The following is a 27,355-nucleotide window of genomic DNA, read 5'->3' on the forward strand; positions in this document are numbered from 1 at the left end:
ATAAATTTATATGTCGCCCCCTCCGATCCATAGTATTTATCGCATTTGAAAAATATTTTGATCCACAAGGTAGCGTTTATTGCTATTTTTTTAAATTTATCCGTAACAATAAATAACTTGGGTTAATGACCATTAAATTTGGTTTTTGTTAATTATTTCCGAAATTATCACCCAAAAACTCGTAATTCCCATTTTATGCCTTCCAGACCGCGGAACTGTTCCGCGGTTTGTGTAAACCGCGGAACAGTTCCTCGGTCTGTCCTACGTGGCTCCTCGCTGGAGGAGCCACATAGGAAAAGTAAACCGCGTAACAGTTACGCGGTTTGCTTTTCCAACGTGGCAAACCGCGTAACTGTTACGCGGTTTACTTTGTGCAGTCAGGGAATTAATTCCCTGACTGCACTGATTGGGAGAAAAATTCTCCCAATCATTTTAATATAATCATTTAAAAAAAAATTAAATAAATAAAATATTTATTTAAAAATGAAAAAAAAAATTAAAAAAAATTACGTTTTAATTGTTGAATTTTTTAAATTTAAAACGTTTGAATTAGTTAATTTTTATAACATTCTACAAAAATAAATTTATAAAATACTACAAAATAATTATATTAACAAATATTCAAATATAATTTATACTTCATAACAATAACATATTTAATAAACTAAAAATTACAAATTTAAAAAGATTACTACATCAGATAATAATGTACAAAGTACAAAAAAGAAATCACCTAGGAGTCCTATCGTCATATCTAGTGATCGGGAGGTTCGAGCGCAAGTTGTTTCTGTTACGGTTCGCCCGACGGCCTGTACTGATGGTGAGGTAACGTCGACCTGGGCGACCATCACCATCTCCCTCTCCTGCATCGGCGTCCTCGTCGTCGGCTCCGTCGTCACTCTGCTGGTCCTGGGGAATGGCCGTACTCGTCGTTGCTGGTGGCGGGGTAACAAATTCTCCTTGTTGGCGGAACATCATCGCCTCCATGCTGTCTAGACCTAACCAACTGCTACCATATGACAGAAAGTCTGTAGTCCCAGGTGTCTGTGGAAGTCCCTGTGAAGCTGGAAAGTCTTGTGTACCCTGTGTAGGCCGATCCCACTGCACCTGAAAAGGAGGCACCGTAGGTGGTACATAAGCAGGCGGCGGTGGAACAAAAGGCGAAGAAGGTCCTGGTGGCACTGGATATGAACACGACCCCTGAAAATAGTGATGTGCCGAATCCCCGTAAAACTGGCCAGAAGAAGAAGGAGGACCCGATGAAAAGGGTGGCGGTGCAGAACTGGACCCCGCGTAATAGTAATGCCCTCTGAAAGGATGAAAAACCACTGGGGGAGGCATAGGATCGGTCGGACGCTGAGGTGGTGCAGGGGGGTGACGCCGCTCTCGTCGTCGATGTCGCAGTGTAGTCGGATCTATCAGCGCGTCAGGTATGACTGGTAGTAGATGTGGCGGTATAGAAGGCTCGATAGGGGGCGATGTAACATCACGGCGGTCCTCTCTAGTGCCTCTCTGTGTGCTGGCTGCGAACCGCCGAAGCTCAGTGTCAACAGGAGCATCCCTACGTACACGCTCCACAAAATCGGCCTGCAAATAAAGATATAATACGTTAAAAAAGTAGAAAATTAACCCACAATTTATTGATTAATTAATTGAAAAACATATAATTTAAAAAAATACCTGTGCTCCGAGCTCAACGCCCTGTCGTGTGATCCAGCGACGCGTGACATACCGAAACCAATCCATATACTCGGAATGATAATGAGGTGGGTCCTGGAGGGGCTGTCCTGAAATTACAAACCGGAGCCGGTCGTCCCACACACGAATGTAGTGAGAGTGTGTCTGGATCCAAGATGAGCTGCTCTTCAGGGTAAGGGAGTGTAGTGAGTGGTCCTGAAGTGGGGCGTCTGGAATACCCTGTTGCAGTCCGAACTGCTGCAGAACTCTGTCTGCCTGGTGCCACTCCACAATATGAAAATAAATAAGTGGAACTGTGGCCCGCCAAAAAGCGTGCCCATCTAAACAATACGCTGGGATAGTGTCCAGCATATCATCAGTGTACGGCTGCCAGATAAACTGCATATATAAAATATAAGACATTTAGTATTAAAACATTCCCACAATGAGCTATTTAACATACGAGATAATAAAACCGAAACATAATTTCTTACATCTTCGTAGCGAGATATGTCAAGCCGAACACGGATGTCAGGCAGCGAGTGTCGAGCCGCACGGCTGGCGTTTCTCCGGCCTCCCCATATGTTATTCAAGAACAACAACACATTAATCCGTCAATATTTAAGAAATAGAATAAAATTAAAAAGCACGGAATTAAATAACAGTAAAACACACCTGTCGCCCAGTGGTAGATGTGGTGAAATAGTGGGATCGGCAAGAGCGGGAGCAATAACTCTAAGTCGGTCCAATGCCCACAGCTGCAGTATCCACAACGGCCCGCCCATGTTGCGGCGATTCGCAGACCGCAACGAACATGAGCAAAGCTCGTGATATAAGTAAGCCAGTGTCGCCGATCCCCAACTGTAGGTCCGAACTGCCGCCAAGTCCTCTAAAAGTGGAAGAATCTGTAACGAAGTCTTTCCACTACCGAGGTCAGTGAAGCACAATCCTGTGACAGCGAGCAAGAGATACGCCCGTGTGTACCGATGGACAAGCTCGTCAGTCGCCTGGTCTGGTAATGCACCGAAGTCGGGGAAACTCTCTAGGATCCAAGAAGTCCGGACTGTGGAATTTGCAGGCTTTTTAGGATATCTGCCCGCAGGAATCCCCAAAACCCTCTCTGTCACTGCAGCCCAATCATGTACAATACCTCCTGTAACAGCATGACCGTCTACTGGTAGTCCGGTCTGAATGGCCACGTCCTGTAGTGTAACCGTGCACTCTCCGCCGGGTAAGTGAAAAGTGTGGGTCTCCGGCCTCCACCTCTCCACAAGGGCTGTGATCAGCTGCATGTCGACGCTGTAGTGATGCATAGCAAAACAGCCTGCAAATCCAGTAGGCTCGATCATCGACCGAATACGGTGGTCCAACCTAGCGAACGGCAAAACAGCGCTCCTTCTAGTCGTACAGCTAGTGCGAGACAGAAATCCCTCGTCAGATCCCTGAAAAAAATAAACATTAAGTTAGTTCAAAAATTTAATTAAGTTGCAAACGTAACTGTTGACAAAAAATAAGATGCAAACGTAAGTTACCGTGCCATCCCAGACATCCTGAGAGATATGGTCATGCTGTAAAAAAAGTAGCGCCGGTCTTTCAGGACCCGGCTGCATGTGATCGTGAGCAGCTGCCATGGTTGCAATTTGTTCAATACAAATTATTAAACAATTAAATCATAATAATATCAAACACTTGTTCACAAATAATATGAAACAATTAAATAAAAATAACTTCATCAATTAAACGGTCAAGTAAAAGTGTTACAAGAGTTTGTTATTTAAACTAAATAACTAAACAAACACAAAATAGAATGAGCTGCCAGATTTTCAATTTTAATAGAACACAAATGGAATTACAACATCCTTAGTACATGATAAATGGAAACATAAATTCTCACATCACTGAACTCTAAAAGGACATGAACTAAGGTTATGACCATATGTAAGACATCTTCTACAGTAGTTGCTATTTCGCCTGTCCCTAAATGTCTGGTCCATTTCATTCCTACGCCTACTCTCAACCGGCCTACCCTTCTTCCTCATCCACTGTCTGTTAGGAACAAATGGAATTTCAGTGGAATTGATCCAACGATTTCAATTCCATAAGGGTGCAAATGAAACAGAGCTCCACGCTAAGATTCCGTACTCGCATTTGTAATACCATGAAATGTAGTCACGGTAGTTCTCTCCGTATTGGTTGCAGGCAGCTATCGCATGGGAGCACGGAATTTTCCACTGTTGAAATTTTCCACAGGTGCATGTCCCGTCCAGTAGACGAACTTGCTGTGTATTGCCACCCTTTTGTCTTACATTGTCGCACTGGGTCAAGACATTGAATACCTTCTGTGCCACGTTGAACTGTGAAGCCGTATGAGTCTTTGACTTATTTTCCCAAGTCTCAATTCTGTGTGCACAGACTGGAGTCCACACGAAACCGGATGCCAACCACATTTTGTAGTCGTTCACATGCCTAATGAATACGGAGTTGACCTTGTTAAATATTGCTTCCAACATGGCTGTGATAGGGAGCCCCCGAATATTCTTTAACATCGCGTTGACCGACTCAGCGTAGTTTGTTGTCATCACACCATGCCGCATTCCAGACGTGTCGCCACTCATGCTCCATTTTCTAACATCAAGGCGGTCAAGATACGCATAACCCTCAGGTGAATCCGCCTCTATCAATGACATGTACCGATCTCTTTTATGCTCTTGGTATGCGCGTCCTACACGTCGATTAAACCGTCAACATTTTCCCATCAACCAAAAATTTATGTATTATATTAAATGACAAGAAAATTACCAGCTTTTTCAGCAAGCTTTTTGAGACATTTTTTCTTGAAGGCGTTGTGGAAGTTGCTCACTAGGTGTCTAATACACCACTTGTGGGTATCACCCGCCCACTCAGGCCCCTCCATGGCACTCATAATACCGGAGCCGCGATCAGATATGATACACACCTTTCGCTCACCCAAAACATACCTCTTCAACATCCTCATGAAATACCTCCAGGATGCGGCAGTTTCCGACTTCACAATGGCAAAAGCTATCGGCATGATGTGATTGTTCCCTTCAATTGCAGAAGCAATCAGCAAAGTCATTTCGTATTTTCCATATGTGTGGGTGTCGTCGATGTACACCACAGGCTTGCAATACTGAAAACCCTTCACCACTGGCTCGTAAGTCCAAAACATATGCTTGAAAGTTCTGAATTGTGGATTGTTTTCAATTGGTGTACCTGTGCATACACCGTTATTAGTAATTATTAAATCGAACATATTTTTAATACTCGAAATTTTTAAAAAAATTACCGGTAGCATGCCAGACTGTCCTGGGATTAGCAACGGTGACATTCGTCATAAAATTGCAAATCTCCTTGAAAGAGTCGTCCCATTGTCCGAACCTGTTTGCAATGGCCTTTTCCTTGGCATACCAAGTTTTTTTGTATCCGGGCCTAACTCGCAGTTTTTGAAAAATGCCCTCTTGAAGCGTTTTAATCCTAATGTCACGTTGCAGATGCAATTGCGTGTCGATGTGTTCAGCTATCTGTCGCGCTCTTAAATTGCGATGGTCTTGGTTTATTGATTGGCCGCTGCATTGGTGGGGGGCCGTTATATCTTGTTATTATCCAGTCTGACTCGCCTTTTAAAAGCGACGCACGCAACCTCCAATTGCAAGTGTCATTGTTCACACACACAAGAACTATTGTTTTACCAGTTGTTACACTGTTCTTGTATTCTTTATTAGCTGCAATGTGATAACTCGCCGCGCATGTCTGGACAGCATACCTCGAACTAAAAACCATCCCCAATTCAAACTCTTTGCATGCTTCCCATATTGCATTTTCTTTAGGCCACAGATTCATATTGACACACATGTCGTCAACATTTTGATGCGTGTACTCATGAGGAAGGCGCGACTCAAAATGATCTGTATTTTGTTCCGACCCACCACCGACATTCTCACCATGGGTGCCATCTCCATTATCACCACCGATGTCATCATCATCATCATCCTCGTTGTCATCAGCAACGGCCCCGTAGAAGTGTTCTTCTTCCTCATCCTCATCACTAAAATCATCACCATCGTCTACATCCGCACAGTCGTCTACATCCGCACAATCGTCTACATCCACAGAGTCGTCTACATCCGCACAGTCGTCTCCATCCGCACGTACTTGAGATAACGGATTGTACACAATATAAAACTCAAGTACCCTCATTTGTGGCGTCCGCGAAACATTACGCCACATTGCTTGCATATGAACATCTGTGTCCATAGGAAAACCATCATATTTTTGAAATCTTCCATGTTCATCGAACCGAGGCACTCGTAGATAAATCTTCACTATCTCGTCACCATCCTTTAGCCCAATTACCCTTCTAATTACGACTTGTAGTTGTGCAAAATTCACTACACTCGTCAGCTCAACCAGTTCTGATTAACCGGAAACATAATCAACTCCACCCGGAGTCGATAATATTGTACCATCCCAATAAATTTTTAGGGCTGGCAGCTCATTTGTCGTCATTACTACATTAAAAAAATATAATTTTAACTACATTTTTAGGGCTGGCAGCTCATTAAAAAGAGGGTTACTCTCATTTAAAATATAATTCAAATATTCTACATGTCAAGTTCAAATTTTTAATAATTAGCCGATTTAAATGTAAATACGAATATTTTATGTTAACTTTTTTCACAAACCTACAGTTATAAAAAAATTATATTTTCTCTAAATACTGTTAAAAACAAATACCTATTATATTTAATTTTTTAGTATCGAATCTATTTATATAATATAAAACATAAATTTTAATATTTTCACTAATTCCAACCTAATATAAAAATATTCTCAAAATTTCATATATTCGATTTTCTAATTTTAATTTACTCTATTTTACATTTATATAAATTTTATACACATTATTCTAATTTTATTTACACATTAATCTAATTTATTTTATAATATATATTTTTAAAAAAATTAACTAAATCTAACTATATTTATTTAACTAACTACATTTCAAACACTATTTTAATCTAATTACATTTCAAACATCATTTAAATCTAACTACATTCAATAATTAAAAATAACATAATTTAAAAAACTCACCCGATAATTCCGCCAAAAATTAATATTCTACGCCAAAAAATAATATTCCGCCACGAAAAATAATATTCCACCACGAAAACCGACTCCGCAAAATCTTCTCCATAATAATTCCCCGATTTAATAAATTTTTCTCTCTCTATCTCTCTAACAATTTTTTTTCTCTCTCTCTCTCTATCTCTCTAAAATTAGGTTACTTTTTTTCTTCAAAATGGATTGTGAGATAAGGAGGAATCCGTTCCCCCTTATATAGTAGTTGTAGACCGCGGAAATGTTCCACGGTCTACAACTACTCAGTCAGGGAATAAATTCCCTGGCTGCCAACTACTCAGCCAGGGAATTTATTTCCTCTGTCGGGAATAAATTCCCTCTGTAAACCGCGGAACTCTTCCGCGGTTTACGCTGACGTGGCTCCATCTGCGTCCAGATGGAGCCACGTCTGCAGACCGCGGAACACTTCCGCGGTTTACTCCAAACCGCTTAAGTGTTCCGCGGTCTATAAAGCACAATTTGGGAAAAAATATTAAACACGGGCTAATATGAGAAATTTTATTAATTTTTGAGATAAACGTGTCATTAACCCAAATAACTTGTGAGACTTAAAAAAACTAGTCAATATTTAAATATGGACAATTTAGTAAAAGTGTATATAAATCATGACACTCTGCCGGGCTGGAAAAAATTTCTGGTTCCGCCGCTGTCCATGCTGGCAATGCTAGCACGGAGAAAAGCATTAAGTGTTGCGCGCAGAAATTAAAGAGACTAGTTCTGTTAAAAACAAACGAAAACGAAAGCGAAGTGGATGAGAAATTGACAGAGATAAAACTAGCTGCAGGTTTTGCTAATGCAGAAAATTATGAAGCAAAAGCTGTATGGTATGAAATACTAAATCCCTCTCCTGCAGTTCGACGAATGCTCATCATTGGCTGCGGAATTCAGCTGTCCCAACAAATAACCGGTATAGAAGCGACAGTTTACTATAGCCCCACGATTTTTTCGGAGGCCGGAATCAAAGGCACACTCAGGTTCTTGCCGCAACTATTGCTGTTGGGTTTACAAAAACTATATTCATTTTAGTAGCTATGTTTCTAATAGACAAAGTTGGCAGAAGACCTTTACTTTTCATAAGCACAATTGGTATGACTGTGAGCTTACTAGTTTTAAGTCTGTCTCTATTTTTTATGGGCGATGGAGAATTTGGGATTGGATTAGCAGTTTTATCAGTTTGTGCAAATGTGGCATTCTTCTCTATAGGACTTGGTCCTGTTTGTTGGGTAGTGTCGTCGGAAATCTTCCCGTTAAGGCTTCGAGCTCAGGCGTCGGCTCTCGGGGCAGTAGGCAGTAGAGTTAGTAGTGGTGTGGTTGCTATGTCATTTCTAACATTTTTTGTTTTCTCAGTAATTGCAGCGCTTTCTGTCGTTTTCGTTCATAAATGTGCTCCGGAAACTATAGGGAAATCTTTGGAACAAATTGAAATGATGTTTCAGAATGAAGGTGGTGAGGTAGAACTTGGTGATTACAGAAAGAATGAGTAAATGGTTTGAACCAGAATCTGCAAACTTAGAGTAGAAGATTGATAGTAAAGAAATATAGGTATACAGATTAAATTAGCGGAGGAAGAGCAAGACTATACAAAATTAATACATAACACCATAGTATATTGTATGAGTTATATAGTTTCTTCTCATCTGTTCTGAACAAAAATATTTAGATGATTTTTATGAACAAAGAAAATTCATTTGCTATATAACTTTTTGGTTTTTGTGTAATGTATATTATGCGGAAACTTCTCGAGTGTATGTTTCGGCGTTTTGTTTCCGATCCGAAAATGCTTATGAGATTATAAAACTCAATTTCCATGCCTATTGTTGTCACCTACATAAGATGCTACTTGCCAGAGTAAATACGGTGTGATCTCTATACAATTCCTGTCTATTTCGGGTACAATTGGAGCAGGTGGAACATTCTTTAAGACTAGTGCACAAAAAATTGAGTACTAAAAAACAAGAACATTGCATTGAATTCCTCCAAATTATGATATCTTAATAGCAGTTCTTCCCTTGTAAATTTGTTGGCAATGATAGAATAGTTTTTTTTCTTCTTCGGAATGTAGTTAAATACAGATTTTGTGTTTAGGGATGATGATCTATGTTGTACGCCGTAAAACGGTTTTTTTTCAAAAGAAATGGAAATGTGAAAAAAAATGTGTAAATTATAAAAATATAGTTATATATTTATAAATATTAATAAGTATAAAAGTTTTACATATATTAAATTTTATTTATGAAAAAATCATTTTCATACAAATAAAACACTATGATAATTAATACAATAAATCATTTGAATTCAATCAGATTTTAAGTTCGTAACTAATAATAACTTGTCCATAAATTCCATAATTATAATTGAAATTAATATTTTAAAGTTTCGTAATTATAACAAAATAAAATATAATCCAATAAATTTAAAAGATTGATGACGGGGTTGAAATATCAAAATTATAAATAACTTAAAAAAATGGAACGAGTTTATTGTTAGGAAATGATATTTAACTTTTACTATTGACGTAAACAGTCCCGAAACATTTTTTTAAGAGTTGCAGAGTTCTAAAAACGGAATCGTTTCCAAAACGGAAAGGCACACATTAAGGTTTCGTGCATCATAGATAATGATTAATAAAAATCTGAAAGTGTAATAACAATCAAAAGCCACATGCAGTACAACTATAATTTTTATGCACGGAAATTCAGTGTGACATGATCGTCTTAAATTGTGAAAGCAGAAAATGTTAAAAAATGTATGGGCACAATATGGGCGGGATTATGCTGGAAAAAGGGCATATTTCCATGTGAATAATACATACTATTGTATAAAAAAAATTATTTAGACCCCGTTCATAATGGATTACTCTCGCATAATTAAATTTTTATTTTAATAATAGTAGATTTTTATAAAGAAGATTTATGGATCCGATCCAGATAAAAAACAATTATCAAAATTGCAATTGCGAATACATGCAAGTATTTAGTTTTGAATAAAGGATCAATCTATCTCTGAACTTGTGACTCGAAATCAAATAACTCACTTTTGGTGATTTAAGAACAATAATTTATATTTTCAGATCGATTAATGACAAGATTGTAAAATATAAACTAGTTTAAAGACTTGGATGATCCATTTTTGACTTAATTGATCTAAAAAGTAATACAAAATATTATCTTTAATTGACCTAAAAATAAAGAGTATTGTCCTTACTTATCAAAATAATTGAAAACGAATTATTTGACTCGAAACACAAGTTAAGAAACCGAGATGATCCTCTTCACTCATTTACATTATGTCCATCTTATTTTCACTTCTTCATCATTATACTAATATCCGGAATTTGATTGCTAAAAAATATTTCAATTGAGATTCATATGAATCATACTTCAACATTTGCATATATATTTGATTTTCTTCTTATTGGATTTTACAACAAAGCAAAAAAAAAAATATGGGATGTATTTTTTTTTCCTATTATTATGAGAGAATGGAAAATCAAACCTGAAATTACTACGGAATATATTTTGGACAAGAGAATAATTTGTGAACTTGGGCAAGCTTACTGCAAGTAAGACATGAATTAACTAAGCAATTTTATTTTAAAGAAGGTAGATCATCAATAATTCATGTGCTAAACCCATCAATAGTACATGAAATGTCATAATAAAAAGTCAACATTATGACAGCTCAAAACTAAAATCAGAGATATAAAGGCATCACAAAATATAAGATTTAAAATATCATTTACAAAATAAAAAATTAATTGACCAAGTCTGTATACATCATCTAAACATGCTGAGTGATGACAATATTTTACTTACAATTCATTAAAATTATATTCCTTTTGTCAATTATTTGAAGAGTGGTGGGTGATATCTTCTTTATGATATCATTATCAATTAGAAATTCTTTAACAAATAAAAATTACAAAAAAACCCACAAAAATTCTAGATAAATTGGGGTAGTTAGGGGTAATAAAGAATTTATCATCTATATGGAAAAAAAATTCTTAATGAGAATTAAAGAATGCACATGGTAATAGGGTATTGAGAATAAGATATATGGTGCCCTTGTGAGGCCAATTGGTAGGTGCCCATATTCAATGGAGGATGATAAATCATTTTCACAACTTATTATTATTATTATTGTTTTTGAATGATTTCATGTTCCTAACTAAATTCTTAGTAAACAATTATAAAGTGGTTAAGTACTCTCAAGAAACATCAAACTCAATCAATTAACTTTAGACAATTATAAGGGTATCATGCTCAACTTTGATCCTTAAAATAAAAATGTTGCTTTATATTATTCAACATAATGGGAATTTGTTATGCTGTTTCTTTCAATATGAACAAACTTAATTGGTACAAAATAATGAAATCTTTCATTATGGCATAAGAAGCAACTTTTCATTAGAGACAAAAGGATCAAACTATATTCCATTGTTTGTACTAAAGGTCTAAAGAAATACTCAGAATCAACTCCATGTTAGTTGAGTCGAGTTCAATTCGAGCTACTCAAGTCTACTGCCGAACAAATTAAGATATTTTGCTCAACATGCTCACGAGTTGAATTTCAATTTCATATTTTACATCGAGTTAAATTCGAGTTTAATAGTATTTCGATTCTGCTCGACTCTACACTATTCCACACCCTACTTTACACATTCATACTCTTAAAAATTGTTACAAATATAGTAAAATTTAAGCAAAAAGCCAAAAATATGCCCAATTGGGGTCTCTACAAAAGAAAAGGATTCTCCTTTCTTTCTTCAAACACTATGAATGGACAAAAGTTTGTCCATAACAAAATAAAAAAAAATACACAAAATGACAATAAGAAATTGTCATTTCTCATTATATTTCAACAATCTCAAATTAGAAGAAGAATTACAAAAAATACAATAATCTTGTATTATATGATTAATAACACTCCCATTTTCAACTTTAATCTTCCTACTCTGCTTATTCCACAAGTGTACGGCCAAACTTTCCATTTTAATCTGCTCAACTTTTTTCTCCAACCAATTTGCATGAATTTTACTTCTAGGCCCTCTAAAAATACTTCTAACTCTACTCCAATTCACTGGATAAAATGCAGATGGAGGCAACACACTGAAATTAAACCCAATTCTACCACTAACTCTTGAAACAACTCTTGAAACCAAATAAGGACCATTATGCCCCCACTTATTCCCATTGAATGTGAATGCAAATTCTTGAATAAACTTGAGGACCAAAGGGTGCTTTTTGTCAAATACCAACACAGCATTGTTTAATCTGCTCCAGTTTCCAGTTTCTAAATCAATTGTTTGTGCACCAATAACATTTTTCAGTTTACTAAAACTTTTTAAAACTATAACATCAGTATCTAAATAAACACCCCCAAATTTGTACAATAAAGCTAATCTAAGCAAATTAGATAAATTTTGGCCCAAAGAAACCCCACCAGGGTCAATTTTACCTTTTTTCAATGACTTAAACCATAATTCAGCATAAGTATGCTTAAAAATGTAGTCAAAATCAGGCCTAATTGCAAAAATTTTGTACCCTTTTTCTAAAAATGGTCTCAAAATGTAATTTTTTCCTCTATCAGAATCCATTGACTTGGACACAATTACTAAACAAGAATTTGGATTAGACTTAAACAAACTCTCAATTACAAACAACTCCCTGTCACCAAATGACTCTAAAGAAGAAATCCACGTCATAAAAAACCGAATTTTACATACCGAACTTCCGAAAAAGCCCTTCATTTCTAACGAGAACTCTTTAGATTCGCCGCCAAAACGCTCAAGTTTCTTCAAAACTCTGCGTTTCAGAACTTTTTTCGGCCGTGAAGAGATAGAAAAATTTAAGGGTGCCATTGAAATGGCGGACTTAGGTAGCAAAGGTAAGTGGGTCTTTAAAACAAATGGTGGGTTTTCTTCTTTGACTGCGTACATTAGTGTTGAAGATGACAGCTTTTTCAGGGATTTTCCGGCGAGATTTTCCGGCAAGGATTTGGCGGGAAGGGGGAGATGAATGTAGAAGACGGTGGAGCCGTTGTATACTAAGAGGAGGAGGAGAATTAAAGCAAGAACTGAAGTTGGTAAGCATGAGAGTAAGTTAAAGATTGATTTTTTTATGGTTTGAAGATAATGATGTGTGATTAAGAACATTGTGTTAGTGAAATAAATGAAAAAGTTTTAAGTTTTTTTTTGTGATTTTGGTTTTTAGTTCATGTGATTTGGGGAGATGAAGAGATATAAAGGAGGGAGATTTTAATGGAGGAGGCGGCAAATTATGTGTAGAGTGAGAAATGTTGTTTGTTTTGGATATTGGGAACCAAAAAGACAAGAACCCATTTAAAGTGGAGAGTTCTATTTAATTAACTTTATCATGACAACAAAAGTGGAAAGAGAAAAAAAAAAGACAAAAAGAAAATGTTTAGCATGAAGCTTGGCTTTAGTACATAAGTTTATTTTTAAGTTTAATCATCAGAATATTCTATTTTTTTGAATTTTTTATTTATGGTCAAACCGTTAAAACTATTTAATTTTAGCTTAGTTTTTAATTTTTAATTTTATTTTTACCCATTTATTTTTATTTGAACGGGAAAACAAATTAAAATACACCCTTTATATTTGAAATTTTCGATGGTAAAGGACAATATAACAATTTGAAACAATAAGAAGGGCATATTTGATTATTTTTTCCGCTCTAATTTTGTCAAATGACTACAATTGAAACGGAAAATCAAAAGATAAGGTAAAATTGACAATAAAATTTAAACCATAAAGGAAAAAAGTTAAAAGAAGTCGGGGTTTTTTTATAGCTAAACTTTTTTTTATAACTTTGAGCAATAATTAGTTCAGTTTAAATATTGGTTGACTAGTAAATTTTATATTTTATTTTTATTAAGAAAATTTGTAAAGTTTCTTGGATCATCAATTATTCGCTTGAAATGATAGCTAACCAGATATTTTAAAATTTAATGGCTGATTTTACCAAATCAAGCCAAGCAATGAAGTGATATATAATTGGGATGAAGTTGTTTGTCAGCATATTATTCATATTATTCTTGTATGCTTTTTTTGAACATACTTTTCATGCATCACTTGAATAGTAACTATTTCCTCAAAACGGAGTTGGTGAAAGCTAAAGATAACGTTCAATAATGAGTTAATGCGACATAATAATATGATACTATAAAGTACAATTATATAGAATTTGATTAATTTACTTCAGAATACACCCTTTAAATATACATGCTAACCCCAGCAAACAGCATAAGATATTTTTTGCGTTTTCCTCATCAATGACATAACCAACAGTTGATAGATACAACATGAAGATTCATCACTCAGAGGGCATATAAGAAATCAGTTATTTGCAATTTCTACATAACCTCATAACGAGCATGATTCATTTGATACCTCTCAATTGTTTGTTTAGCTAAGTTGTGAAATTTCAGTGTTTGTTCTTCATGTGGAATATTTCCATGTAAGAGCATCTCTAATAGCCTCTTTAAATGGCTAAAACTCTGTATTATAAAGAGAATTGTTATAAAATGTTAATTCAATAGACTCTTTATTTTTTAAAATAAAAATAAAGAGTCATTTTGGCTCTCTACATGTAGAGAGCCAAACCAACTCTCTATCTATTAAAATCACGTGTATTTATCATTTATCACATCTCCTTCCACTCTGTCCTTATTTTTAGGAAGAAAAAAACTTCCAGTATCTTGCTACTTCCAAACGTACGTGCTGTGAACGATATTTATGTTTCAAGATTTCTTTTTACTTCAGCTTCTTTTCTTCTATTGACCTGAATTGATAAGCTGATATAGATAAAAACATGGATACCAATTCTGAATTTCCAACTCAACATTCAAACTCCGATGATGTTGAAATTTTTACCCGTAATTCAGAATTTAGTTTTTCTAATCCATCTGAAACTAATTCAAAAAGATCACGCAGCAGCAATTTTACAGTAGCAGAGGATCTTCATATTGTGTCATCATGGCTTAATATTAGCATAGATGCTTTGCAAGGAAATGAGCAAAAACACAGAACATATTGGACTCGAGTGTGGGAGTATTTTCATAAATACAAAATTTTTGAATCCGAGCGTACACAGATTTCTTTGATGAATCGTTGGTCAACAATTCAATTAGCTACAAATAAATTTTGTGGATGCTATGCTCAAATCGAATCAAGAAATCAAAGTGGAATAAATGAACAAGATAAGGTGCGTATTACTTTATAATTTGAATATAGTTTTGGTTTTATATTGTTAATTTATTGTTTCTTTCAGATTGCTAATGCGAAAATTCTGTATCAAGATATTAGCAAAGGTAAATTTCAGTTTGAACATTGTTGGAATATATTGAGGTTTCAGCCAAAGTGGTTGGAAGATTGTGAAAAGAAAAAACCAATGAAGAAAAAAGATAAGATCCATGATAATACTTATGCTGCTGGGTTTAATTTAGGAGATGATAATACCACAAGTACGAATTTTGTTGATTTGGAGAGACCTCCAGGAAGGAAAGCTGAAAAAGAAAAAAAGAAAAGAAAGCAAAAAGAGATGGAAAATGAGTCGTCAGATTCATACGTGAATATTCTGCAAGAAATGAGAGAGGAAAAGAAGCAATTCAATGAAAAAAAATTGAATTTATTTGAAAAGGTTTATGTTCAAGGGCAAGAGAGACTTGCTTATGAGCAAGAAAAGTTGCGATTAGAACAACTGAAAGAGGATGAAAGGATAATGGCAATCGACACCGCAGGAATGCCTGAATTGCTTGCAAATTTTTATGTTCGATGTCAAACCGAGATTGTTGAAAGAAAATTGAGAAATTACTGAAACTCCAGTTTTTGTAGTGACTGCATTTGTTTTATTAATTAGTTTTATCAGTTATGTTCAAGATCAAGTGATAGATTTCTTATTTGTAATGTAAACGTGTGAGAATCTGAATTGGATTTATTTTCAATATATGCAATTAGTTTTATCGATTTCTAGCTTTTATGATGGTTTAAAAGGTGTATTTACTGAAGTTTTATCGATTTCTTAATATTGTGATGGTTTATAGATTGTTTACTTATGTTTTATTGATTTCTTGCTCTTGTGATGATTTTCAGGCTGTGTTTACTTCAGTTTTAATACAAAAATATAGCTTTAAGAAGTCTATAGATTGAATGTACAACTTTCTGAGACAAAAATGAGTACAACAGACAGAAGAAGATGAATGGAATTTGAAACCAGAAGAACTGTTGATAATTTTGCAGCAATAACTGTAATTTCAATCAAAAAATATAAATGTATGCACAATTTATCAGTGAATCAAAAACTTATTGATTACTAAGCATGTATAATGATATTCTTGCTTTTTAACACAATTCATATTGATTTTTAATCTCAGCCTTAACAAATAGCTACTTCAAAAAGGAAATGGTGTGGTTTAATTTGTTTGAGCCCTGTCAACTTCTGTAGTTTATATTGTCTTGCTTAGTCAATATTGCGGGTCTGCATATTTTTGGTGCATGTTCAAGATTGATAGACATAGAGAGTGTTCTATGTGAAAACATAAATTGAAGAACATTCATTATATGTATCATGTTGGTTTGGTCAAATGATCTAAGTGAATGGTTAGCTTGAGCTTTACCGGCTCTTTAATTAGAAATTATATATTGGTTTAATAGACATAGCTTGAGCCACGATTTTTATCTCTGCTGGTTCAATACTTCATGTTAGACAATAATGTTTAGTTCGAGGTTATATTTCAACTTTACACCAAACATATACCATTAACTGCTGCAAATTAAGAGAGCCAGAATTGATTTATTCAGTAAAAAATGATCTTATATGACCACTTGGTTATCAAAAGGAAACTATAATCAAGCATTTGAAGAAAAAAAACACATTTAAATAGTCATGGTAATCATAGTCGGAACCATCTTCATATGTCTGATCTCCATCAACATAATCCTTTCTTTCTGGAAAACTACAGCCCTGATAAGAGTCGTCGTCTGCACAATACCATAAAAGAGTACTCCAGTATGTGTCCTGCAAATTGCAAACAACACAACATAAGTATTTCAGCAAAACTCAGCTCAATACGTTACCACAACAAAGACAGGAAAAAAAATCATCCAATAAACAAGAAAGCAGAAAATATTACATACCAAGCAATTCTAACAAACTAAAAACTTTCCGGCTAAGTTTTGAGGTGTCCGGTTTAACCATGTAAACTGAGGCCCTTGATAACCCAAATCATGTAATCTCAAGTTATTAATAATGCTCTAAGAACTCTAAATGATGGAAATGGACATAAGGCAAACCTCATTCTTTCTCCAAATGATCTATAATTTTATTAAAGTCACTATACAATGCATAGGTAGGAAGTAGTACAGATTGTAGCTGACTAAGATAATGAACTGATACTCCCTAATCGCCATATTAACATTTTGATGATAGAAAAACATATCAAACTTCACACTAACAAAATAATAAGACAATGTAATACAACAAATAAACATGATATCTGTACAAATAAAGAGACCACATATAAGAATGCAACACAAAGATGTCTCAAAGAAAAAGAAGTGGTCTGACAATTAAAGAGAGTATTACTATTTTAAGAAACAAGAGAGCAGGTATAAATGCAAATACACCCAAAATAAAACTGAGCTACAAAAAGTTCAGAAACTTCATCACCTAAGAGGAAAAATAAAAAAACTCACTTCATTTTCATGATAGTCAACAGATACATTTTAGATTGGGCGTATTTTTCCAAGTGACCTAAGTAAGCCAGCTACATAAAGTTTAAAAACTACATTTTATAACAAAAAAATTAACTCTCTGTTTTATTTCCAGTATAGTCTAAAAACAGTAATCAAACTTGATGATACGTCAAATTTCAAACTTAACTAAAATTAAAATTAATAACATTAGAAATATTTACTTAATCATAAAATAAAGATTTTCAATATGCTAACTTACAAGTCGCATGCCCAGAATAATATCCAGAAACGTTGATGTTTAGGTACGACTTCCATGTGTTCTCCATATATGCTCTATTAGATCTTGTTGTAGTTGAAGGTGAGTATCTCTGTCCCTAATCCGACGATGACATTGAATAAACTCCAAAAGCTCTGCTGAACGCTCTTGGGAGACCGATATATCAGGATTGACATCAAATGAATCATAATTATAATCTAAATTTTTAACATGTCTTTCATCTTCAACAATCATATTATGTAATATAATACAAGCTTTCATAATATTTTTAAGAGTTTCACGATGCCAAAAACGTGCTGGTCCACGAACGATGGAAAACCGTGCTTGCAACACTCCAAATGCTCGTTCAACATCTTTTCTTGCCGACTCTTGAGCTGTAGCAAATTGTTTGTGCTTATTAGATTGTGGCATTGGAATTGTTTTCACAAACGTTGACCATGAAGGATATATACCATCAGCAAGATAGTATCCCATTGTATATTCATGACCATTGATCGAATAGTTAACCGGGGGGGCTCGTCCTTCAGCAAGTTCCGTAAATAAGAAGGATCGCTCCAAAACATTAATGTCATTATGCGATCCTGGTAGTCCAAAAAATGCATGCCATATCCAAAGATCATATGAAGCGATAGCTTCAAGAACTAACGTCGGTTCACGAACATGACCAACATACATCCCTTTCCAAGCAACTGGACAATTTTTCCATTTCCAATGCATACAATCAATACTTCCTAACATTCCAGGAAATCCACGACTATCCCCTTCTTTTAACAATCTATCAGTATCAACTTTTGTAGGAGATCTCATGTATTTTTCTGAAAAAATAGAAACTATTGCCTCAACAAATTTTTTGAGACTTTCAATTGCAGTGCTTTCACCAATTCTGACATATTCATCGATATAATCAGCTGCAACTCCATACGCAAGCATCCTTAATGCAGCGGTAATTTTTTGGAGAGAAGACAACCCCAATAAACCAGCAGCATTTCTTTTTTGAACAAAATATGAGTCAGAAGATTCAACGGCTGATTGTATACGAATAAAAAGAGATCGACTCATTCGAAATCTCCTACGAAATGCACTTGGGGAATACACAGGATTTTCTCCAAAATAATCATGATAAAGCTTAAAATGGCCATGTATTCTATTACGCCATATATAAGTACGACTGTAAATTGACCTATGATACAACGTCCTCCTTTTTTTATTGAGTGACTCTCCTATAGTAGATACTATCAATTCTAAATCATCATCAGAATCAGAATCATCAAGACAAAAATTAATTAAACTTGTAGAGGGCATGTTGTTATAGAAAGAAAGTGAAACTCACTTAGCACAAAAAAATCGGAAGACCAACTGCAGATAGAGATTTATGGCATGATACTAAAGGATGCTGATGCGTGTTTCCTCCACCACAAACTTTCTTGCTACTTTTAATCACAAGATGTTTAATTTAATTCTAATTTTTGTTATATTTGTGCAGGTTCAGTTATGGAACAAGAAACTAGAAGTGAAGGCATCGTGAAAATGAGAGGGAAAGTGAAAATAGTAAAGATAAAAATAGAGGGAAAGTGAAATAATAAAAAATAAAATGAATTTAAAGAGCCTATTGAATTTACTTTAATTTTGAACTCTTTATTATTAAAGATTCTCTCTATTTGTGTAAAGATGCTCTCCAATTTTAAAGATGCTATTGGAGATGCTCTAATATCTGTATTTCGTATTTTTTTCCTTTTGAGAATGTATTGTACGTTTTGTGTTCAAAAAAAAATATCCAAACTGCCAACTGCCACTGATTTATGCGAGTTTGTCAATATCAAGATCCTATCTAACTTGGTACTTTAGCGGTTTTAATTCGGAGGAATAATGTAAGAGGAGAATAAAAGTTTGTTTTGTTCCCCTTTTTTGGTATTTAATCTAGTGTACGAGCAGGGCCACTAGGCTGTCATGCCAAATCTGAGGTGACATGGAGAGATTGGGGAGGTTTGGGTACATTCCCGGCCACCAATGTGGTGGCATTAGCCCCATAGGTGGGTTGAACTGCCGGCGTTTCAAACCAATCCTATGAGTAGAGAGATAGGTATGTAAACCTAAACCTAACGCGGAAAATTACTCCAATGAGCTGGTTGGCCTTACAACACATAATTCATCTGAATGCTCAAACTATTTCTCAATGAACCTTAATCTCGGAAAATTAGAGGTCCGAGTAATAATTGAAGAAATCACGCACAAAACTTCAAACGGATGAATTCATCCCGCTCTGACAACACCATCATTCAAGTTCTTGCAGTTCGTATATCAATTAACAACACAAATAAAGCCAATAGAAAAATACCTGCATCATAGTATTAGAACTAAGGAAATCAAATATATAACACTTCTTTGACAATGTTATGACCCTCCACACTAACCAGATCATCGCAACGCATCGAGTCGTTAGTGGCCTGAAGGAAGCAGAAACTGAGGTTGTCACCGGAGAAGATGTTGATCGTCACATTTCACAAAAGTCCTCTTCTCCTCTTGTAGTCACTAACTGTCAAAGTGAGGACATGCCTCTTCCCGTCATTTTCAGAGACGCTGCATCCAATAGTTGATTCTATCCGTTGTTTTCTTGCCATGAATCCTGCCTGAGCTCCCTGTGCTCCACCAAACTTTAAAAGTGAAGTCAACGAGATCGGAAGCTCAAAATTATGTAGTGTATTTGTGACGGTGCCTTGGTCCACGGGAGCAGCTGTATCAACCAACTTCCCTGCATCAGCTGCTGCTTCCAAAGCAGCTGCTGTAGCAGCCATGCCTGACACCGTCCCATTTGCATTTACGATAACAGTTGTCCCGTTGGCTACACTATTTGTCGTCACAGTCGGATCTCCACGAGGAAGCTTTGATCCATAGTAATTTTTTGACCGAGTCCATCTCCTTGAAAATGGGTCATAACCGTCCTCACCGGCTTTCAGACCTGTTTTCACTGGTTTCAATTCTGACGCATTTCTGAAATTCTCAACTCTGTTCTTCTTATTCATTTCCGCTAATCTAATAGCTTTTGTACTATTCTTCTGGGATTGCCGAGATGCCTCCAGTTCCTGAAATCTAGATTTGATCCTCTCCACCTCTGCCTCATCTTGCCTACTTTGTGCTACATCCATTTCTCTTCTCAACCTGTCCTTTTCAGCCGCAATATTTAGTGGCCTCGTAGACGCAGATTTCTTTTCCTGCAACATCTGCTTCACAGTGGCTGCTGAATAAACGAATGTATTCGACTTTCTTATGGCCTCCTTCTTTTCGAGAATATCCTGTTTGGTTGGCATCCGGCCATTAGTACGCTCCACCTCCCTGACCCACTGCTTGTACTCATCCTCTGTCGGTCCGGAGTCTGAAATCATAGCCATCTGCCACCTGGCAGCGGAGCTTTCATTGCCCCAAATAACGTTCAGATACTTGTATGTTGTTTTGTTTTCCAGTCTGTAAGGTCGGTCAGGGTCTGCTGCATCAACATTTCGAACCATGCAGAGCCGGTAGATTGGCCCGGACTTTGACCTCCCAATCCCAACTCTCACAAAGCAACCGACAATCAACTCTTCAAACCATGGTTCCATAAACCACTTAGCAAGTTTTGATCTACGTATAGTAATTTGCTTTAAATCATCGTATGTTGGACCCTTAGACCCAGGCTCTCCATCATCATCACTATCTGCCATACCACCATCGCCTGTTGACCCTTCATCTTCACTATGGGACCTGCTCTCGCTCTCACTACTAGAGCTACTCAAGCTTGCAGACGTAAAACGTTTTTGCTTGACTGGTGAGAAGCCTCGGCCTTTAGAAGTTCCTCTAGATGCGTCCCTCAACTTACGGTGAGCCTCAGGGTCCTGCTGCTTTAAACGCCGGGCTTTCAATTCATTTAGAGCATCATCTTTCGCAGCTGCCCTGTCAGCAGATCTAGCTGAAGTGCGCACACCACGGGATGACGCAAGAGGTGGAGTCTCTTTCCTTGAACGAGTCGTCCTCTCACTATCCCGTTTGGACCGAATTCTCTCAGTCAAATTCTTATCTCCCTTTTTATCTGCCCGTTCAGATAAGATCATCTCCCTTTCAAGTTCACTCATCTGAGCAAGCTTCCTCCGATCATCATCATTTTTATATAAATCCTCCCCAACATCTAATCCGTCACTGCTATCACCCTCACGATCAGAACCCCCATCATCATAATCACCCTCATCCTGACTACCCTGATCATCATCTTTCTCAGCAGCATCCAGTCTCTTCTTCAGAGGAATTTGAGAACCCGACGGCTTCCTGCTTGGATAGCCGCGGTCATCATCCGAATCATCATCTCTAGAGTCACTTCCACCATCCGAATACGAACCCTCCCGTCGCCGCCTCGACGGAGGAATCGAATTCCTATTCCTTCCAGATGTCCCAGTTCTTCCAGCCGCCTCTAGTAACAAATTTTCCAAGTCCGCCATAATTCACAGCTGCCAATTGTACAACTCCAGTTTCTAAATAAACAATTTCACTAAATTAAGCTACCAAGAAGCTCAAACAAAAAAATTCACTAAATCAAATGTTGAATTCAACCTAAATATATAATCTGTAGCTAAATAAATTAAAACCTAATTCGAAAACTACTAGCAAAAGATTAAACGACATAAATTAAAAGCAATGAGATTAATTACCAAACTGCAGCTTTTAAATTTAGAAATTTCCCAAATTCGTGGCAGCTAGGGTTGAGTTTTAAGTGTATAAGCAGAGACTTTCCGGCGATTGCCTTTTCTGCAGATCTTGCCGGTTTTTTTAATGTTGAAGGATAATCTGAACAGGTGGGTATTTATTGGTGGGCTCTATTTCGCGTTTTTATGCATTGATTGTGTTGGCCCATTTGTGTTAGTGGGCTATGTAGGCCCATTAACCCGTCTGCATTGGATTGTTCATCTTCGTCTTCTTCTGCAATTTGTTGGTTTAAAGCCCAAAATGGACTGTAAATCGTTAGCTTCGAAAAGCAAAATACTCCATCAACTTTTGATTTTGGGCTTTGGCCCTTGTTGAATGATTTTTTTTAAAAATATTTTCTGTTAAAAGATAGTATAACATTTTTTTTATTTGACTAAAATCTCATTTTAATTATTTAATATTTAAAGTTGAAATAATATTAGTATATGATAACTGTTGTAGTAATTTTTCCATAAAATAACAAATTATTATAATAAATATTGACCTCTCAAATATTTGTTAAAGAAAATAATATGAACATTGAAATAGAGTTGTTGTTTTTCTAAAAATTTAATCTAATTTTTCAATTTTCAAAATTAAATTTTAATTTATAAATAATTATTATAATTAGATGCTCATTAGATAGCTGATTCATTATTGATTCTTTTATACTCCATTTAATAAAGTGGTAATTTTTTGAAATATATGTTTCGATAACTTATATACACTTTTACCTGTTAAGTTTTGATTTTTTTTTAATTTTTAGAATTTAATTTATAATTTTTTTGTAATTTTTTTAGATATTGAAGGCTAATTTTGTAATTTTGTCTATTTCCTTTATATTTATGGAATAGTTATAGGTAGATAGGAGAAAAAGGAAACTAATAAATTGGCCTTCCATTATTGACGCTTACAGCCAACTCTGTCTCTGTGAAGGATAATGTGAGAGCCGGCCTTGAATTGGAATTGAGAATTCTCCGTCTTACTAACAAAAAATCAATTTAATAGTCTTGAAATGTCAGCAAAAGAAATTGACCAAACTAGTAATTTATTCAAAACAATTATCTTAATTTATTCCAAATTTATTTCTAACAAAAAAAAAAGTTCATTAATTAGCTGCATATTCTCCTCATTACTGCTAAGTCTATAAAATTCAGTCACAGAGCTTTCTCAACAAGCAGAAACCTTAAAAGATGGATCAAATTGAACACAAGTTTGTCAAAGTACGAGCATTAAACCACCATGTTGCTGAGATTGGAACTGGTAATAAGCATAACTACTTACTCTTACTTAATTTCATTTTATACAGCTTAAACTTTATTGATTATTTTTTGAATTTGCAGGTGATAAAGTGGTAGTATTTCTGCATGGATTTCCTGAAATTTGGTATTCGTGGCGCCACCAGATGATTGCTTTTGCTAAGGCGGGTTTTCGTGCTATTGCACCTGATTATAGAGGCTATGGACTTTCCGACCAGCCGCCTGAACCGGAGAAGACTACTTTTTCAGACATCATTGATGACCTAGTCGGAATCTTGGATGCACTTGAAATTAAGAAGGTATTAGGAATGAAATTTACTCATTGCGAATTAATTTTTTTAATTTTGATTCAGTTGGCAGATCAGACTATCTAATTAGCTGTCATGATTGAGTATATTAATTCATATGTATAATGGTTAATTGCTAATAAAATCACGAAATTTAGTGTGTTTAGTAATTAAAACAACCAACTTTTAATTTTAAGAATTTCAAATAGCGACTTCCAACTTTTGTCAATTTAAAACACGGATTTATATTCCAATATACTTTTGCTGCTGATATGGATGTGCTTTGAATGCCGGATATAAGTGTTTATTTCACGATGGTTGTGCCACGTCATTTTTGCAACAAGTCAGCATTTGCAATAGTTATCACTAAATATCATAACCTTGCCAACGTTTCGTTCATTTGTTACACGAATGACGTGGCACAATCGTTGCGTTGTATAATTATTCGTCTGATATAGGTTTGCTGATATCAATGCCGTAAATATCATAACTTTTATAGTTTGCATTAGTAAAAGTATATTATGTTTCAAATTGCCAAGAGTTAAGAATTGGTATTTATTAAAAGATGCTGTAATTATAAAACACATTAAAGTTCGTGATTTTATTTATAAGTGACCCTATATGTATAAAAACAGAAATTAAAAGGCTTGATGTAAATATTACAGTGGCAATTTATAGATGCTTACTTGGTTTTTTTGAATATGCATAGGTTGTTCTTGTAGGAAAAGATTTTGGAGCCAGGTTTGCCTGCATCTTGCCTCTGCAGCATCCTGAGAGGGTAACAGGGGTTGTAACAATTGGAGTACCTTTCGTGCCACCTGGCCCGTCTTCATTTCATAAGACTCTTCCAGAAGGCTTTTATATTAACAGATGGAGAGTATGTGCATTTGAATTTCTTAATCTTTTTAAGCATTTAGTATCGAAAAAAACTTTAATGTTATTTTTACGGCTGCTGTTTAGGTACCGGGGAGAGCAGAAGCTGATTTTGGTGGGTTAGATGCTAAAACAGTTATTAGAAATGTTTACATTTTATTCTCTGGAAGTGAATTGCCAACAGCTGCTGAAAACCAAGAAATCATGGATTTGATAGACTCCTCTACTCCCCTTCCTTCTTGGTTTTCCGAGGAAGATCTTGCTGCATACGGAGAATTGTATGCCAAATCTGGCTTTAGAACTGCATTGCAAGTTCCATATAGGTAATAAAATGCGATTTATTTAATTCCAAACTCCATTCCAGTTATAGTGAAAGAAAGTTGTCTGTGATAAAATGTTAGTGTAATTTAAATCATCCATTTCTGTCACTTGTTATATATCAGTATATGCTAAGTGTTTATGAAATTCTCATGTGATCAGTATACAAAACCAATGAAATTATAAAACATTTGATGTTAATAACATGATGTAATTAGAATTTTCAACCATTTTATATGATGTTCTGCAAGTTAATTGGCTATATATACATATGACGGAGTGTATAGAATGTGTAAATTAATTTTGTTATTCTTACACTAACTTTGTGCACCATGTGATTAGTGGACAGAGTGAACGAAATTATAACATATATGATGCTAATAATATGATGTAATTAGAATCTTCAATCATTTTATGATGTGTGAAAAGTTCATTTGATATGTCCATGTACGACGTGGTGGACAAAATATGTGTGAGAATTAAAAAATGTTGCTTTAGTTTAGCTAATCCTGTTGTTCTTGCTATTTGAAGGGCAATGGACGAAGAGTTCAACATACCAGAGCTTAAGCTTAAGGTACCATCACTACTTATCATGGGTTCGAAAGACTATATACAGAAATTTCCGGGGATGGCAGACTATATAAAGAGTGGTGTTGTTAAAGAGTTTGTTCCTGATCTGGAGATTGTGCATCTTCCTCAAGGAACACATTTTGTTCAGGAGCAATCACCTGATGAGGTCAATCAACTCATTTTGACTTTTCTTAATACCCGCATATGGTCATGATCAATCTTTTTACAATGATACGAATAGCGTTAGTTGAATCTCTGAAATAAATTGAGTCGAGGCTGATTGTAGCTGCTGAAACTCCATGATCAATGTTGTATTAAATAAAGACAATGTATTAAGTGTCGAAATATTTACAAATTGTATGAATAAGGTAGGAAAAAGGAAATGTAATTCTGAGCTTATGAATATGGATTTTGTTGTGTTTGGGTTATGATCTTTGAAGCACAACTCTTTTCGGAGGTGCCGTATGTAAGGGGGATACGCTGGGGACACGTATGGACACAGCAGAATAAGTGTTCTGACAGTTTTTACTGTTGAACTATGAGACACTTCGGAGGACACGCCGGAAGTGTTTAAGTGTTCAACACTTGGTATTACAGTTAATTTTACTGAATTGAACTTTTTATTTTACTTATATTGGATGAACTATGAATATTATTTACATAATATATTTATACATACAAATCAATTTCCAGTGTCTTCATCGTGTCCGTATTTTATTTTATTTTAAATACCGTTCGCTATGTCTGTACTTGTATCTGTATCCGTTCTGTGTCCATGTCGGTGCTTCAAAGGTTTTTCAAGATGGATGCTAGCTATTTGAATAATGTAAATTTCAGTATCTATAAGCAGATCAAAGTAAAACCATTTAGCTGCAGAAATCATATTCTAAAGTATTACTGCTTTAGAGTTAAATATTTTTGCTTATATCCAACTATAAAATGGTTATTGATATTTAATTTGTTATATTTTAATAATTCAACATACAATTTGTCTATTCGGCCCTCTTGAAGTTATGCAATTAATTCATGTTAAATTTTACTTATATGCAATGAAAGAGCCTTGATTACAATGTTACGGGGTTAAATCACAATATGTATTAATTTTCTATGTTGTCTATCCAATTTTGAAAGACGGGGCTAAGGCTCCCCTCTCGCTCGGTCATTGTCTATGTGGCCGATGAATTGTCATGCGTCAGCTTGAGATTGATACTGCAATTTTCCTTACATATAGATAAACATTCTATCTCACTGTCTATTTAGTTCTTTAAATATTTCATGTCTGATGTCTGTAGGTATTTCCATTTTCAGAAACAAATTAAAGTTATGAAACAAGCAGCTGATAAGTAAAATTTACAGAACTAGAAGCCTTTGTGCAATTCGGGCTCCTAGCTTTGGACCACAGCACAAATTATAGTACGTACTATAGTATATCGCTAAATGTCTAAATCATTTACCTACCACATTGCAAATAAAATTGAATAAAGGATCAATCCGGCTTTCGAATTTGTATCT

At 35.4% G+C, this 27,355-nt stretch overlaps 8 protein-coding genes and 1 pseudogene across 9 annotated transcripts; 3 read left to right on the forward strand and 6 right to left on the reverse strand.

Moving 5' to 3' along the window:
* Positions 1-704: 704 nt before the first annotated feature.
* Positions 705-2,070, reverse strand: LOC130015021 (COPII coat assembly protein sec16-like). Its single transcript, XM_056104401.1, has 2 exons — positions 1,681-2,070; positions 705-1,587 (listed from the first exon to the last, which is right to left on the reverse strand). The coding sequence occupies exons 1-2, from the start codon at positions 2,047-2,049 to the stop codon at positions 730-732; spliced, it is 1,227 nt and encodes a 408-aa protein (XP_055960376.1). The 5' UTR covers positions 2,050-2,070; the 3' UTR covers positions 705-729.
* A 138-nt stretch (positions 2,071-2,208) lies between these two features.
* On the reverse strand, positions 2,209-4,703 carry LOC126679051 (serine/threonine-protein phosphatase 7 long form homolog). The gene is made up of 4 exons (XM_056104280.1): positions 4,618-4,703; positions 3,210-3,305; positions 2,341-3,119; positions 2,209-2,251 (listed from the first exon to the last, which is right to left on the reverse strand). Exons 1-4 carry the CDS (start codon positions 4,651-4,653, stop codon positions 2,209-2,211), a joined length of 954 nt encoding a protein of 317 aa, XP_055960255.1. The 5' UTR covers positions 4,654-4,703.
* LOC130015000 (uncharacterized) lies at positions 4,669-6,204 on the reverse strand. The gene is made up of 5 exons (XM_056104292.1): positions 6,162-6,204; positions 5,339-6,110; positions 4,985-5,265; positions 4,812-4,911; positions 4,669-4,702 (listed from the first exon to the last, which is right to left on the reverse strand). The coding sequence occupies exons 1-5, from the start codon at positions 6,202-6,204 to the stop codon at positions 4,669-4,671; spliced, it is 1,230 nt and encodes a 409-aa protein (XP_055960267.1).
* Positions 6,205-7,058: 854 nt separating this feature from the next.
* On the forward strand, positions 7,059-8,503 carry LOC126679144 (probable polyol transporter 4; annotated as a pseudogene).
* Positions 8,504-11,502: 2,999 nt separating this feature from the next.
* On the reverse strand, positions 11,503-13,202 carry LOC126668698 (uncharacterized protein At4g19900). The gene has a single exon (XM_050361884.2). The coding sequence runs from the start codon at positions 12,990-12,992 to the stop codon at positions 11,679-11,681; it is 1,314 nt and encodes a 437-aa protein (XP_050217841.1). The 5' UTR covers positions 12,993-13,202; the 3' UTR covers positions 11,503-11,678.
* Positions 13,203-14,670: 1,468 nt separating this feature from the next.
* Positions 14,671-15,675, forward strand: LOC126679215 (glutathione S-transferase T3-like). Its single transcript, XM_050374231.1, has 2 exons — positions 14,671-15,063; positions 15,130-15,675. Exons 1-2 carry the CDS (start codon positions 14,671-14,673, stop codon positions 15,673-15,675), a joined length of 939 nt encoding a protein of 312 aa, XP_050230188.1.
* Positions 15,676-16,640: 965 nt separating this feature from the next.
* On the reverse strand, positions 16,641-19,469 carry LOC126664324 (uncharacterized). The gene is made up of 2 exons (XM_050356671.2): positions 17,812-19,469; positions 16,641-16,875 (listed from the first exon to the last, which is right to left on the reverse strand). The coding sequence occupies exon 1, from the start codon at positions 19,129-19,131 to the stop codon at positions 17,851-17,853; it is 1,281 nt and encodes a 426-aa protein (XP_050212628.1). The 5' UTR covers positions 19,132-19,469; the 3' UTR covers positions 16,641-16,875; positions 17,812-17,850.
* A 595-nt stretch (positions 19,470-20,064) lies between these two features.
* On the reverse strand, positions 20,065-22,639 carry LOC126664323 (protein RTF1 homolog). Of its 2 annotated transcripts, none has more exons than XM_050356670.2 (2): positions 22,503-22,639; positions 20,065-22,301 (listed from the first exon to the last, which is right to left on the reverse strand). In XM_050356670.2, exon 2 carries the CDS (start codon positions 22,290-22,292, stop codon positions 20,328-20,330), a length of 1,965 nt encoding a protein of 654 aa, XP_050212627.1. In that variant the 5' UTR covers positions 22,293-22,301; positions 22,503-22,639; the 3' UTR covers positions 20,065-20,327. The 2 variants fall into 2 exon arrangements, with proteins under 2 accessions (XP_050212627.1, XP_050212626.1); XM_050356669.2 differs by having other exon boundaries at positions 20,065-22,325.
* A 1,032-nt stretch (positions 22,640-23,671) lies between these two features.
* Positions 23,672-26,524, forward strand: LOC126661519 (uncharacterized). Its single transcript, XM_050355394.2, has 5 exons — positions 23,672-23,799; positions 23,880-24,094; positions 24,792-24,959; positions 25,043-25,278; positions 25,805-26,524. Exons 1-5 carry the CDS (start codon positions 23,730-23,732, stop codon positions 26,055-26,057), a joined length of 942 nt encoding a protein of 313 aa, XP_050211351.1. The 5' UTR covers positions 23,672-23,729; the 3' UTR covers positions 26,058-26,524.
* Positions 26,525-27,355: the final 831 nt, after the last annotated feature.

This window comes from Mercurialis annua, linkage group LG1-X (assembly GCF_937616625.2).
Source record: "Mercurialis annua linkage group LG1-X, ddMerAnnu1.2, whole genome shotgun sequence".
NCBI classification, from domain to species: Eukaryota; Viridiplantae; Streptophyta; class Magnoliopsida; order Malpighiales; family Euphorbiaceae; genus Mercurialis; species Mercurialis annua.